The 14,975-nt window shown below is 35.3% G+C and overlaps 1 protein-coding gene across 2 annotated transcripts in view; it reads left to right on the top strand.

The window, feature by feature from the left end:
- The window catches only part of SEL1L (SEL1L adaptor subunit of SYVN1 ubiquitin ligase), a 28,461-nt gene that overhangs the window by 1,357 nt on the left and 12,129 nt on the right, over nt 1–14,975 (top strand). For both annotated transcript variants that reach the window (XM_085225441.1, XM_085225440.1), the window contains exons 2-14: nt 3,518–3,555; nt 3,921–4,143; nt 6,799–6,966; nt 7,573–7,678; nt 8,779–8,941; nt 9,994–10,047; nt 10,136–10,195; nt 10,681–10,762; nt 11,059–11,213; nt 11,894–11,950; nt 12,796–12,864; nt 13,970–14,047; nt 14,766–14,828. In XM_085225441.1, the coding sequence (XP_085081567.1) occupies nt 3,518–3,555; nt 3,921–4,143; nt 6,799–6,966; nt 7,573–7,678; nt 8,779–8,941; nt 9,994–10,047; nt 10,136–10,195; nt 10,681–10,762; nt 11,059–11,213; nt 11,894–11,950; nt 12,796–12,864; nt 13,970–14,047; nt 14,766–14,828 (1,316 nt within the window). The remainder of the gene's footprint in view (nt 1–3,517; nt 3,556–3,920; nt 4,144–6,798; nt 6,967–7,572; nt 7,679–8,778; nt 8,942–9,993; nt 10,048–10,135; nt 10,196–10,680; nt 10,763–11,058; nt 11,214–11,893; nt 11,951–12,795; nt 12,865–13,969; nt 14,048–14,765; nt 14,829–14,975) is intronic.

The following is a 14,975-nucleotide window of genomic DNA, read 5'->3' as shown; positions in this document are numbered from 1 at the left end:
TGTATATTTACAGTCAATTGGATTAATAGGCCCAAGTCAAACCATGGTACGTTGCCTGACAGTTAGGGTGCTGTTGCCAAACTTAAATAATAAATAATGACATAAAATTTTTCACTAATATCCTGAATTAGTTAGGAAACTATATTGGATTACAACAGGGGGGAAAAATAATAATAATAATTTGTCTTGCTCCTACGTCCTCTATTTTCTGAAGGAGAAAGAAGTAATACTCACTTTATAGATGCTTTGCTTTCCTTCAGTAACAGTAAGTCTATGTCTTGTAGAGTCTGTTACACGCCTACCTACTGCGTTAAATGCTTCTTTAAATACTTGATTGTTCCCTGATGTCAGGAAACTTTTACCTGGAACCAGAGTATATTAGAGGGAGACTGAGCATCCACCACCTCTCTGGGCATCCTATTCCTGTGCTTTACTACTCTTTTTGTAAAAAACTTTTTTCTTATACTCAGTCTAAATATCCCCTCTTCTAGTTTGAAACCATTTCCCCTTGCTCTGTCATAACAGACCTTGCTGAAGAGTCTGTCCTTTTCATTCTTATAGCCCTCTTTTTAATACTGAAAGGCCACTATCAGATTCCCTGGAACCTTCTCTTCTCCAGGCTGAATAGCCCCAGCTCATTCAGCCTGTCCTCCTAGGGAGACCTTCCATCCCTTGGACCATTTTTGTGGCCCTTCTCTGGATGTGCTCCAACAGGTCCAAATTTGATAAGGAGCAGTCATGGGTAATTTTATTTTTAGGTTTCCTTTGTTCCTACAAAATTGGGATAATCAGGGCTTGCATTCTGTTTCATCACCTGGCTAGTCGCTGGCACAAAAAGAATGTTGAAAGTAAAAATACCACAGATGATCTCTAGAGCAGTAATCATGAAACTTCTGTTGATTGTGCATATTAAAAAGGATATCCATGCGCAATGTTTAACTTAAAGATAAATACACATGTATGTCCTACTCTGTTAATACATTATGTACACAAAATAGAAATGGAAAAAATGACAAAGATCAAGTAAATGCTATCTTATTTTATGCTTTATTAACGGTCCAAGAAATACTTTCTTCCTGCACCACAGAGATGTGTCTTGCACCCCTACTCGTGTACAAAGTGTAGAGCGTACTAAATCTCACTTGTTGCTTTGTTGTGGTAGTGTTTGAAACTTGAAAAGTGTAGCAAAAGCTGTAAGAGGACTGACTGTCAGTGATCAATTAGAATGTTTGTCAAAACTCTGGGAGATTGCCTACAGCTTCCAGTTACTGAATTTTGGTTTATTTCCCAAAGGTGAGTAAGCATTCTAATGTTAAAACAAATATTAGTTATCTGGTAGCAGCAGCTCTTTAGCTTTGTAGTTGATTTGTTCTTGAATACAGCAAAACTTTGGAACTGCTGGGCTTCTTCAACCTAATGATGTTCTTATCTGAACTGCACCATCTGATTCCCACTATTTCCACACCCTCTCCATAATACTATCCTGAAAATGGTAGTTCTCACAAAACTCACCTAGCACTACAGCTGGAATACTCCTGCTGTATTTAAATAAGTTAACTGAACAGACATTTGTCTACTTGGAGTAAAATAAATGCGGTTATTTGAAGCTGATCTTAACTATATATGAAGTAGTAGATAAGTGAAGCAGGTGCTTAGCTGTCCTAGAATCCTGGCTGGGCATGTGAACACCCAGCTGCGTCTGTAGCACTGCAAGGTTTGTGAGAAGCTTGTTGTGAATTTCACCAGCTGCCTGTTTCAGGCACAAATCCTTTTGAATACTCTTTCCTTTCAGTACTTCTTAGTATCTTTCTTATTTGTTTAAAAAATGGTAGGATTAATTTTCTTTTTTTTTTTTTTTCCAGAGGCTCTTTTTAGAGATAGGCACCTAAGAGACTCAACTTAAAAAAAAAATAATAATAAAAAAAAAATATATATATATATATTACCTTTTCTTAGCATTTGTGCATGGAAAAACAAATGAACCTATCAGCTTTAATCTCTGAAGCAGGTGCACAAATGTATCACCTGTGACTTTATTCAGGAGTTGAACCTTGACTAATAAGCTGTTCTTAGGTCAAACTGTGACCTGCCACTAATTGTGTCACAAGTTTTCTCAACTGCTTCTTGGGAGTAGACACTTCTGTGAATAGAGGGTGCGTGTTAGTCATCAGTCCTCTGGAATTAACGTTAATCTAAGTTATCTCTAGTCATATAACCAGTAATCTCTGCAACCTCATCTGCTTTGCCATGAGCCACAAACAGTTAAACAAGACTTGTAGTTTTAAACCAGTCTTAGAACCAATTATTCAGGTACAGGTTTTCAATAAGGAAGCTAGCTCCTTCAGAGAGAATTTCAGTGATGCAATAGCAATGAAACAGGGTGATTTATTTTCAGGGATGACGAGCAAAGATTTAATGAGCTCTAGCTTGTGTTGGTTGTGCTCGGATAGCATTACAAACTCCAAAATCATGGAGAGTGGAGTGGAATTCTTATTCTTATATGTAATAGGAGTTAGTGGCATGTTTGTTTAGATTTTAAGCTTTTTATTTTGATTTGAATTCTGTACGGGAGGGAGGGAAACCTATAGCATTTTCTTTCATTTCACCTAGGTGAGGTGGTGTCAGATGCTGACAATGTCAGATCTGATAAGAGTCACATTTCAGCTGTGATAATTTGAAGCTTTTGATCAAGGTGAATGGTAGTGCAAGTAAAGTTGTCTGAAGTACAATGAGTAGCCCTTTGAATCAGTTACACAGCTCTGCAAAACAGTGATGTCATAACAAATAAACTTTTGAAATGAGCTGCTCCCTTGTTTTCACCTCCATTCCTTTTGCATTTTAGTGGATCTCCACCTAATGACATTTCTTATCTTCAGCTTCTCTTCCCCATCTTTCTAACCAGTTAGCCTGTAATAACCCATTCAAGTGAGAAAGACGACAGTTAATCAAAGATGACAGCTCTTAAACAATATCTCATTTCTCGCAGTTCTGAAGAGAAACTTCTGCCTGAAGTTTGAATATGCTGGTCAGGCACAAGGATTTATCATTCTTCTATGCAAAGTACTGTTTAATTATCAGTGAGATGGTGCTAAGATCACTTTCTGGTTAATCTTGAAGCTATTTATGCTAAAGCTGATACGGTGACTAAAATCCTCTGATTACTTGAGTTATTTTCACTTTTTTTTCAAGCAGTTTAGCTGAACTGGAAGAATTCAGACTGTATGTTAATGTAGAGGATTAATTTGAGTTACAGTAATAATAAATCCTGTAGCTTTTCTAATGTTGGATACAGTTGTATTGGCATAATTTAAAGTTCAGATGTGAGACTTTTGTTTCCTCCTGACAGCACTTGATGACAGGGTCTATTTTGAAGTGTATTACTTGCATTACTCAACTTTATACACTAGAGTATTTCAAAACAATGGTAAAATACGACAAAATCAAAACAAAACTTTAGCTGTTCTTCAAAAATAGAACACTATGGAAAACATGTAATGACTTGTAACTTCTCTTCTAGATGAAGAGGGAAATCAAGATGAATCACTGGAGTCAGAGGTGAGAAAAGTTTCTAGTCATTCTGTTTTTTTTTCTCGTGGAGTAAGAACAAGGGTCTGAAATGCAGAACTATGATTCAGTTATTGTTTTCAAGAATTCTTTAGCTCTCACTGTTTCAGACTATTTCTGTGTGATGAAATAATTAATGTTCTGTATCTTGAAGAGTATTCTTTTCATGGAACTAGGAGGGAGTCAGTGAGAGCTAATAGCTCAATTTATTTCTGCTACTCCTCTTTAAATGTGCTATACTAATTGGAACCCAGATGAAAACCATGACAGCATATCTTTTTAATTTTTTTTTTTTTTTTTTGCAACTTCTTTCTTTGGTTTCTAATCTTCTGAATTATGTGGCTGCTTTCTTTCAGGCTTTACCTGCAGAGGACCAGGTAAAGGACCATTCTACAGGAACTCGAGTGGTAGCAGGTCAGATCTTTCTTGAATCAGGGAAGTCAGACTCTCAGCCCGAGGACGAAGAGAACTTCCACAGTCAAGAGGAAGAAAAAGAGAATTCTCTGGAAGAGTTGAACTCTCTAGACATGTCTGACCTATTAAATAAGGATTTGGAAGATGCAGAAATACAGAGTCCAGGTAACTGCTTGCAAGGTTATAAACAAGTGGCAAGAGAAAACACTCTGCATAACTGTGAGATGTAAATAAACACAAATAGTAATTTTTAACTTATCAGCTAACAAGTATCCTTACTTTTCCAGAGTTTACCAGAATTTAATGGTAATTGATGTCCTTTTATTTACAAGAAGCTTTTAGTGTGTATTTTTAGATTCATTTAAGTTTTCTTTAGTCTTATTACTACCATCTTTTTGAAAAGCTTGTAATGTCAAATCAATAAAGCACTGAATTCTTCATATAGGACTGAAGTACATGTATATTGTGTGTGTATAGTAACCATAGAAAGAGAAATTGCATCAGTGTTGCAGTCTGCTGACTCTGTCTGTAGAGTAGGTTGACAAAGAAGGAACAAACCTTGATATAAAAACAAGCTTCCTATAAGTGCCTTAGGGCAACACGTAAATTGCTTGTAAACGTCAGTAAATTTTCAAATACAAGTAAAACCTTGTGTCTAACGTGCCTAAATTCTAGTGTTCTGTGTCTTTTGGTTGGTTTTTTGCTAACAATAATATGAGTTTAATATTATTATATAAATTTATAAATATAAATAATATAAATATTATTATATAAAATTATTTGTTTACTTTCAGTTAGTAGTGAACGGTACCTATGTGGTACAGTTGAGTACTCTAGACTTTGTATAGCAAAGAATTTTCCTTTTCCCTTTGTCCATAAAAATTAAATCTTCAATTTTGCTAAAAAGAATAGCTACACGGTAATATTAATGGTGTCTATCTTCTCAGCTCCTGGTTTGAATATCAAAAGAAAACAGGAATAATGAATAGGGTCTCTATCAATATATTGAACTTCAAGTATTTTCTAATATACCTTCTTAATGCAGAACTAGTGTATGGTCTGAAAAAAAAAAAAGTTACTAATAGGATTGAATACTGCTTCTAAGAGATGTAGTGTTGTAAGGAGAAGTATATTAAAATCTACTTAATAGTTTTGTTGCACTAATGAGCTAAATACTTCATTTACTCAGTCTGCTTCAAAATGAGATACTTCCTACCTCAGAATTATGTGACTAGATGGCCTGTCCCTGGGTATTGCTTGCATCTAAGGTTTTTAACTGTTTGTGTTGAAGTACTGAACATGATTTAAAAACTATAAGTTTACACATCCTGCGCAGTTCTTTTTAACTTGTTATGAAATAAGTTAGCGATGTGGAATCTGCCTCAGACACATTACATCTCTTGAACGAGCTATCAGAGACAGGGCTGCATTACGAGAGATTAAAGCTTTTCTAAATATATATTCACTCATATGCATGGTGATGAGATTGCATGAAAAATACTTCTCAACTTTCCATGTGTATTTTGCAGGTCACTGAGCAGAGAAAAATTTTGTCTTTGGAATCTTAGAATTAGTGCTATTAAGACACTTCTTTTGAGAAAGAAGTTGGAATTCTCTTCCAGTCTGTGAAGAGAAAGAAGAATGTAGTATCTTTTGGTTATTTATCATCCTTTTTTGTGTGGTTTTGTTAGTACAGACCTTCATGGGTAGTTTTCCACCAACTGTAACTGTCAGTTTATATGGAGCTATCAATTCCTGCCACGTTTCCTTTCCAATTTGTAGGAATTTAGAGTAACGCAATGTATTTAAAATTCCTGAATACTTAGAAATCTGTATTTAGATTTCATGTGGTATAAAGTTTCTTCATAATGTCATGAGCTCTTTGCATAATGCACAACCTCATGCTATAGCTAACTGACATCTAAAATGTTTCAGACCTGTTTACATCAAGACACATTTAATGCATGTTTGATAACGCTTTTCCTTGTCTGTTGTTTAACTTGTCTAGGGGCATCTGCCAAGGAATCAAATTAGAAGAGCAAATTGAGCAAGTGATCTATTTCTGGGGATTTTTCCTATTAATAATAATAAACTAGTGTGATCTCTTGGCCTTGCAAGTGTAGTCTCTAGAGAGGGGGGAAAAAAGCACAAACTTCCCCTACAGCCACAGGGGCTAGAAACTTTACCTTTAAAAAACAGAGTATAGTTGGCATTATCAGTTGCAGGTCTTTGCAAATGTGTTCAAATGAAGCTCAAGCCAACTGCTGAATTCAGCATACTGAAACAGAACTTCATAAAAAGCTGACTGAAATAATTTCATGTTCAAAATATGAAGACAGTTCATAGCCTTCATAGGGGATTGACATGACCTAAAAATAGTGCAGTAGTAGAATTGCTAACCTTTGATAGTGTAGTGAGTACGTGAAAAATAACACTGCTAAAAGTAATTCTGAATGCAGCTTAAACTAGTGAAGTGAAAAAATGTTTTCAGTGTAAGTATTTACTTAAAAAGAAGTGCACGGTTTTCATGGAAATCTTTCCTTAGATTTGTATATTCTAAATGCATTTGCTGAGAAATTAAAAATAGGATACCTGCTGTTCCATTTCATAATTGAAAATAAGATTAATATTTTAAAGTGTTAATTGGGAAAGTAACTGTCTTTACATGCTTTTGTAAGTTAAAATCTTTGATTCAAAAATTAAGTACAATTTTAACTTCACAAAAGTTAATATGTAGGAATGCTGTCCTATGTTGGTATGATAGACAGCTGTTTCTCTTTATTCTATAAATTAAAGTTATTTCTGGTTATGTATTTTCAGTTTTGACAGCTATTGGAGGCACTGCAGATGGTGAACCTTGCCACTTCCCCTTTTTGTTTATGGAGAAGGAATATGCAGAGTGTACTGCAGATGGGAGGGAAGATGGCAGGCTTTGGTGTGCAACAACCTATGATTACAAGAAAGATCAAAAGTGGGGCTTCTGTGAAAGTAAGCAAGCTGGTATTTTTTATTTTTGTTCAAATAATACTTTCTTAATTCAGTGTTTTCATATGTCCTTATGCTCTTTACTACAAGATCTAGAAGTCATTGTTGTATTAATGGCCATTTGTGTAAGAAATGAGAAAGGCAAAGTTCTCGTGATGGGAAATACTGGGGAAGAATTATAGTGCAGATGCAATTTTTAAAGCTTTTGGGAAATCTTGCAGTGGGGGAATCTATAAAACTCACTTTCTGAGGCTGTAGAAGTATGGAGATTTGACAGTGTTCCCCATTCTACTTGCTGATTTTCTTGTATGCAAGCAAGCTTTTTCTCGAAAGCATCCTCCTGAATGAGGAACCTTTCTTCCATGCACAGCTTGCTTTGGAGCAAGGAAAGGAATACTTTAATAGCAAAGTCATGACAGATCACATGAGATGGTATCTTTGAAGATGCTCGATGTTTCCTTTACCCGGTAGTCACTCAGGGTCGTTTATTAGTCTTCAAAAGCACTCTTCAAGCTGTATTTACCTTAAAACAAGTAGGAATTTTGAGAGACTAGTCTTAAGATGTGTAATTGGAGATCTTAATGTTTTGGATTATTTTGCTTTTAAAAGCTGAAGAGCAGTCCAATAAGAGGAGGCAGATGCAAGAAGCTGAGGATATTTATCAGACTGGAATGAAAATCCTTAATGAAAGCACTAAAAAGGCTCAGAAGAAAGAGTAAGTCTGTATCTTCCATCCCTACAAGATAATGACTGTGTAGCTGGTCAGTCTGGCTTAACAATGAATTAACATAAATTAGATGCCTTGGCACTTTCCTGCTTAATGAGGTTTACCAACAAGTTAGGCAGTGATGGTACTGAAAATAAATAATTTCTGATGAATCAGTGTCTTCCAAGTGTTGTCTTAATGCAAGGTGGTGCTGCAGTTTTCTAGCTACAGTCTGAATGTGAGACCTGCCTGAGTGGAGACTGTGAGATACAAGTGGTTGATATGTCACTGTTACTAGATCCTTTTTCAAATGTTTCTTACTATGGTTTTCATTCATTTTCAAATACTAGGTTGGTAAAGAAGAGCTTTTCTTGTCCTGCTCTGTTCAGTCTGCAGGGGAATGTTAATCTTACTCAATTTAATAAAGCTCTAATAATTAGCTTTTTGTGAACTAGGGTAATGTTTGTAGAAGAAGCCAGAAATGAATAGAAAGAAATGTATTCTGTTCTTGTATTTTTACTTTCTACCCTGTAATACAAGCAATTGTTGGTGAAGTAGTTTTCAGTTTACTGTAATAATAGCTAAGTTAAGAAGTTAAGTTTAGAACTGCCTGATACTCGTTTTGACAACTTCATCAGGAAGTGGTGATTATTATGTGAGCATGATTACCGCGTTAAATTTCTCGGTGGAGATAAGGCAGCATATTCTGAGCTCAGGAAGCTGAGCTACACCTTGAGGTTGTCAATCACACCTTGGCAAAGATAAAGATAGCTAGTATCTGTTAGCATTGGATTAAACTGTATCAGATTTTAAAACAGAGAACTTTGTCACAGTTAGCATGACTGTTTTATCACATGACTTGTCATGTGTGCAGTTGTCTTGGACCAAATATTCGGTATTTTCATCTGAATAATTTTGTACTTATCAAATCAAAGACTCCAAAGTAGTTTTCAGGCTTCTTTTAATCTGCTATATTCTCTGAGGTTATTGGAGAAATGGTCTTGTAAATATTCAGCACATAAAATTGTTCATACAAAAATGTGAATTTTATAGGTTTAGGAATGGAATCTGTTTTGCTTTGAAGTAACTAAAATTGTTTTCTTTTTAAGAGCATATCAGTATCTTCTGAAGGCAGCTGACATGAATCATACCAAAGCAATGGAGAAAGTCTCTTACGCATTGTTGTTTGGGGATTACTTGAAGCAGAACATACAGTCATCTAAAGAGCTATTTGAAAAACTAACAGAAGAGGGTTCTCCTAAAGGCCAAATGGTATGTGAATTCTTAAATTCTGCAAAAATTTCTATAGGTTTATAAATCGTTTAGATTTATAGATCATACTTGTTTTAAATGGGTTTTATAGATTCTTTCCTCTAGAATGAGATGATAACGATGAATGTCATCTGTTACCTAAATTAAAAAAAGGTGGTAGGCACAGCGCTGCTTTTAAGCTGTTTGAAAATGTGATGTGAAACAACTTGTTCTGGTTGTTACCAGGAGCCACCTGATCTAGCTGTAGGTACCCCTGCTCATTGCAAGAGAGTTGGTCTAGATGACTTTAAGGGCTCCTTTTTCAGTGGAAACGACTCTGTGATAATTGTTCATTATGTTGAAAGTTGTGGCTATTGTCAATTTGAGTGCATCAGTGTTTGCATATACATATTTCATTCTCTGTTTCTGAAGCATCAGCCTCTTTTGGAGTTGACTAGTTTCTCTTGATTCTTTGTCTTTAAAATCCATATTCCCCATTCAGTGTTAGAGCACTGATTTACCTTAGAAAGTGTTTTTTTCTAGAGACTGGATTTCAATAGAGATCAGAACTTTTATCAGTCTAGAATTCAATGCTATCTGCATTAAGTGTTTCTCTATGCATTGAGAATTGCCTAGAATAGTTTATGTACACTGCATCTTCTATGCTACTGGTTTGTCTACTGAGTCACAGCTGTAACAGGTGTTAGAGTAGATACAGTAGTACTTAACTAAAAGAATAAAAGTAACTTGGAAAAATGTGGCCAAACAATTTTTTGTACTCTAACTGCTATTGTATCTATGTGCCATACATATGTGTAGCAATTCTGACCTTTTGTTTGTTATGTTAGGCTGAATTCTGATGAATTGCATTTATGGTAGTTCCTTAAACAACTGAACAACTTAGGAAGTTGATATTGTAAAATAAGAAAGGAAGGGCCTGAATAGAGGAAGTACCAAGTGAAGGTAGAGAACAACGTATTCTTTTCAATTTTGAGTTGTATGATTATTTATAATTATGTATTCCAGGAATTCAATTTCAAGGTATTTGCTGACTATCTTCATTTTATTTCTAGGCCCTTGGATTTCTGTATGCATCTGGTCTAGGAGTCAATTCTAGTCAAGCTAAGGTAACAGAAGAAAAAACTTTTGTGTGTGTGTTTTCTTTTTATCTTGGAGGGAGATATTGTATAATCAGTGATATTTTTATTTATTGAGGCCCTGGTCTACTACACATTTGGAGCTTTAGGAGGAAATCTGATAGCCCATATGATCTTGGTAAGTAAAATTTCCTGGTTTTTTATATGCATGCATTTCCTATTATTCCTCCTTCATGTAAGGAAAAATCTGCTCGCTATAAGCTTTGTGCTGCTGTGGGTTTAAATGAACCAAGAATATATCCCTTTTCATTTAAAGCAAAGTGGTATCTGCCTTAGTTGTTCTAAGCTGATAAAAATGGTGAAAGCCAAAGATCTTTGCAGAAGATGCTGTTTCAAATGATGTTGAGAAAACATAATATATTTAAGTGGAAAGATGTTTAGGTTTTCACCTGTAAGTTTGTCCTTTGAATAATACCTGCTGGTTATTGGATACACTTAACCTCTTGAATGGTATCAGTCAATTGCTTTTAATGTTTTTGGAATGGCCTCATGACTTTCTTTTAGCCTGTTGTCTTGTCAAAATTTGTTCAAGTAATGTGAAAACTGTTTGTAACTTGGCAGGTAGTGAGTTGTCAAATAAGTCCACCTTTGTTTTCTTCTTAGGGTTACCGTTACTGGGCTGGGATAGGAGTCCTACAAAGCTGTGAATCTGCTCTCACTCACTATCGACTTGTAGCAAATCATGGTAAAATCACTTTTTGTTCAGTTAATATTTTTGAATGATAGAAATATCTAGAAAGTCTCCTTTTGTCAGCATTAGAGAATTATATTTTTACACTTCTAAGTTATTGGTTTGATTCTGAATCATAAGGTTTTTTACTTCTATTTTGTAGAAATGAATTTAATTCTTAAACTGTGTCAGTAATTTATTCTCTGAAAAAAAAAAAAAAAAAAACTGGATCTCTAGTGGTTACTCAAAGTTGCAGTATAGTATTTGTATTGAGAAAAGCTGCCTGAAAGTTTTACAAATCTATTTTCTAGTTGCTAGTGATATTTCATTGACTGGTGGAACAGTGGTTCAGCGGATTCGCTTAGCAGATGAAGTAGAAAATCCAGGAATGGCAAGTGGAATGCTGGAAGAAGACTTGATTCAGTATTACCAGTTTGTAGCAGAGAAAGGAGATGTACAAGCACAGGTAAAACTTAAGTTCATTTAATATTTTGCAGGAGTTTTGGGAATTATATGAAGAGTTTTAAAAAGCTAAATCTCGAATATCTCTCTGTCTTTCTCAGCAGTCAGATTGATTGACATTTCCTAGCTATCTTTTATGAGAAGAGGCTTATATTTTAGCATGCTTAAGGTAGGACTTAGAGAAAAGCAAATATCTTAGGAAAAATAAATCCAAAATATCATCACTTCTGTATCTTAGAAAAAGATGGTATTGGAGTTCACTGGAAACCAATCAAACTAGTTTAAGAATAGTTTTAAATGTTGTAAGGGAAGTCTTGATCAAAAGAACTGGCCTTGTGAGAGCCTCAGTTTCTTACTGCTTTTCTTTTGCAAGATTTCTGCATGGTGCCAGCTGGATCTCTTCTATGTGTAACACAGGTTGAGGGGAGGACACTGCAGGCCAACTGTCATAATTTAACTCTCAGCTATGACTTAAGAATTGTGTAGAATTGAAATGAAGAGTGTATTTTTTTTGTATCTAGGACAGTCACTTTTTATTATTCTGGGATAATTTTCCACTTCTCTTAGCATAATGTGGAGGAAATAAGATTGTATTCTGTCCTTGCCTATGTTATCTGTGTTTCTAAGAAAGTAAATTTTCCTAAGGAGAAGTGATTTATTTGTATTTTACCCTTTTATTTTTAGGTTGGTCTTGGACAATTGCACTTGCATGGAGGAAGAGGAGTAGAGCAAAATCATCAGGTAGCTTTTCTGTGTATCTCCAATGTGTATTACAGTTATAGAGGAGGGGTGGAAATAGTGTAGCTAAGGACACAATAAAGCAGAACTCTTAAGTGCCATAAGGTATTTAATCTCTTCAGTAAAATTTAATTTTGTTTAATACAGTTAGCTTAATACTAGTCTTAGAAGTGAGGAAGTAAAAATACAAAGATGAATTTTTTCCACTAAATGCTGTCTGAAACTGGCTGAGTTTCTACATATGTAGTAGGATCTTCATAGTGGACTGTGTATACATTAGCAATTACATTCTAACTCACATGAATTTGAAGAGTAGAGCACTTCAATAGCCAAAATGATGTGACTAAAATACTACAGTTAATAAATCTGTTTAGAAAGTGAAACTTCTGCTGGCGTAAGCTAGCCCAGCTATTGCTCATAGAAATTTAAAATAACTGTCCTCTGAAAATATACACTGAAAAACTAGAGAGCTGGGTGTGCTGTTCTGAGGATTATTTCAGACTCTGCTACTGAACAGAAGTTATGTAACAGCAGCCACCTTAAAAATGGCTCATCTGTAAGAGTTTAAAGAATATGTTCAATGGTCAGAATGAGTATACCCAAGCTTATATACCTGTATAGCTTGTGTTTAGTAGCAGTTTTTTTTCTCTGCGTTTTGGAATACACCGAGTGGGATTGCTGCTCAGTATTGAGATTTTTATATAGGGAGCTCCATTAAATAAGGTGGGTTGATAAGCCTTATGCTCAGAAGAACCTGCAAGCTTGACAATTGCACTTGTGCTCTATTTTGCAAGAAAAGACTCAGATCATATATCAAGGTAACTAAATTCTTATTTTCCTTTCTACAGCGTGCATTTGAGTACTTCAATCAAGCAGCTAATGCTGGCAACTCACATGCCATGGCCTTTCTAGGAAAGGTAAATATTGAACACTCAAAAATAAGACAATTGTCTGTTTCAGTAGAATAATAGTATTTCCTATCTCCTGATTTTGCGTAGTCTCAAACTGGAATGCTAGAAGCTTCAACTTTGCTAGTGTTTTAAACTGAGAGTAGCAGTTTACTATATCTAGTCTGTTTTTTGTTTCCTCTTTCACTTTTGGAAGGTTTGTTGTTAGTGAACAGTGCTTGAACTAGACCTTTAAAAATAGGAAATGGGTGTCTAGATAGTTAACTGTGGTGTAACAAATGTTTATCCCAGGAAGGAAAAAAGAGTTCTTATTAGAAATTGAGGTATCTAAATGAGTTACCAGTAAGTTTGTATCAAAGCCTGAATCTGTCTGCAGAATGGAGCTTTATATCAGTTTTCTGAGACTTACTTCCTTCTTAAATTTAAATTGAACTGAGAAACTGGAATCTGTGGTGTGAATGCCTTTCTCCTTAGAAAGGTATTCAGGTCACTTGCCTGAGATCTAGATTGTCAGCTACCTTTACCCTGTGTGAGGAGCTAAATCCTAATTACTCAATATGAGTACCCTCTAAGATTAGGCAGCAGTGTACAGTAGCTCTGGCTTACCTTCCTGAGTTTCTCACTGCACTGGAGATTAAAAAATTCATGAAAAAAGAGTACACTGTGCTTATCAAGGCACCTGACATAAGAAATTTCAGTTTCCTGCTTTCTGGCTGTTTTAATACATATCTAATAAATGCTTGAATTGAATTAGCCTAGGAACAGGGCCTAGCAACCAATTCTTGTTTTCAAGCAGTATTTTACATGCTAGTATAGCTTTACTTCCACTGATCTCAGAGGACTTTTTTGCCTAATTGTGTTTCTCCACACTGGTTCAGAAGTGAAGGATATTATTACTCAAACCTTTTAACTTTATGGATAGTTCATTCTTCATTGGAATCTAAACCCTCTGAATCTGAAGTTATAGCTTACATACATGTATTCTGCTTTGGTATAAGTTCTTTATTTCATAATAAAATAAATAGAGTTGTCTAATGCTACAGCACTTCATGATCTCCACAGAAAATTGACTTATTTGAGTAGTCATCAGAAAGGATTTATTTTTTTCTTTCAGATGTACTCAGAAGGAAGTGATGTTGTACCTCAGAATAATGAAACAGCTCTTCAGTATTTCAAGAAAGCTGCTGATATGGTACGATTATCTGCTTACTAGAAATACAGCATCTGCACTGTAGAAGTTGAACAGCTCAGAAATACTACTAATGCCTTTTTGCACACTTATGTATGTGTACAGCTACTTCTGTCCTAGGCTACACTTTAACTAAATCCTGAATGTCAAGGATACTAGAGACTGTTCTGATCTTTGTCCTCTTGACTTGATAATTTGCTACATTCACTAAAAGTTTCTGATATGCCCCATTACCTTCCCTAATACTGAAGGATTACAATTCTACGTACTTCTGTAGGGATGCTGGTGATTAATGCAGAACAACCAGCAATCTGCCTCAATTTAAGACAGATTCTTAAGCTTTGCTAATTGTTTTGGGAGTTTTTAAGGTATTCAGAATGCTTCAAACTTGGAAAAACGAAAGTCGAATGATTTATTAATGCTCTAGCTTCCTATGAATTAGTGTTCTACATCTTGTTCAACATCTTGAAAATGCACTGTAGACTTTCATAACTAGCATTAAAAGTTTTTTTCCTGTTTTAGTCACCTATGTAGCTATTGAGTAAAATTTCCCAGATACAGTATTTTCTTCTTAAATAACTATTGCTTAATTAATTTGTTTTGCACATTTTCATCTATTTCAGCACTACTTGTTTTTTGTGTTGCTAAAGAGCTGCAAACTTTGAGAGATTTAGCTGTAGGCTTGATTTGCTTTACAGAATTTTTTTTTTTCTTGCTTCAGGGTAATCCAGTTGGGCAGAGTGGGTTAGGAATGGCTTACCTTTATGGAAGAGGTGTTCCAGTGGTAAGTTTTTGATGGTCATCTTTCTAGGTGTAGTGGAAATGCTAAGTCATGGCCTGAATCAGTGATTGAGCACCTGTTGGGAAGGCAGGGCCAATCCAGAGGAGCTCAGGTACAAGCAATGCACCTGAGTGACTGGAAGAGGTGGAA

This window comes from Meleagris gallopavo, chromosome 5, assembly GCF_905368555.1.
Source record: "Meleagris gallopavo chromosome 5, MGAL_WU_HG_1.1, whole genome shotgun sequence".
In the NCBI taxonomy this organism is placed as follows: domain Eukaryota; kingdom Metazoa; phylum Chordata; class Aves; order Galliformes; family Phasianidae; genus Meleagris; species Meleagris gallopavo.
Note: the sequence above shows the minus strand (reverse complement) of the source record. Positions and strands in the feature narration are given on the sequence as shown.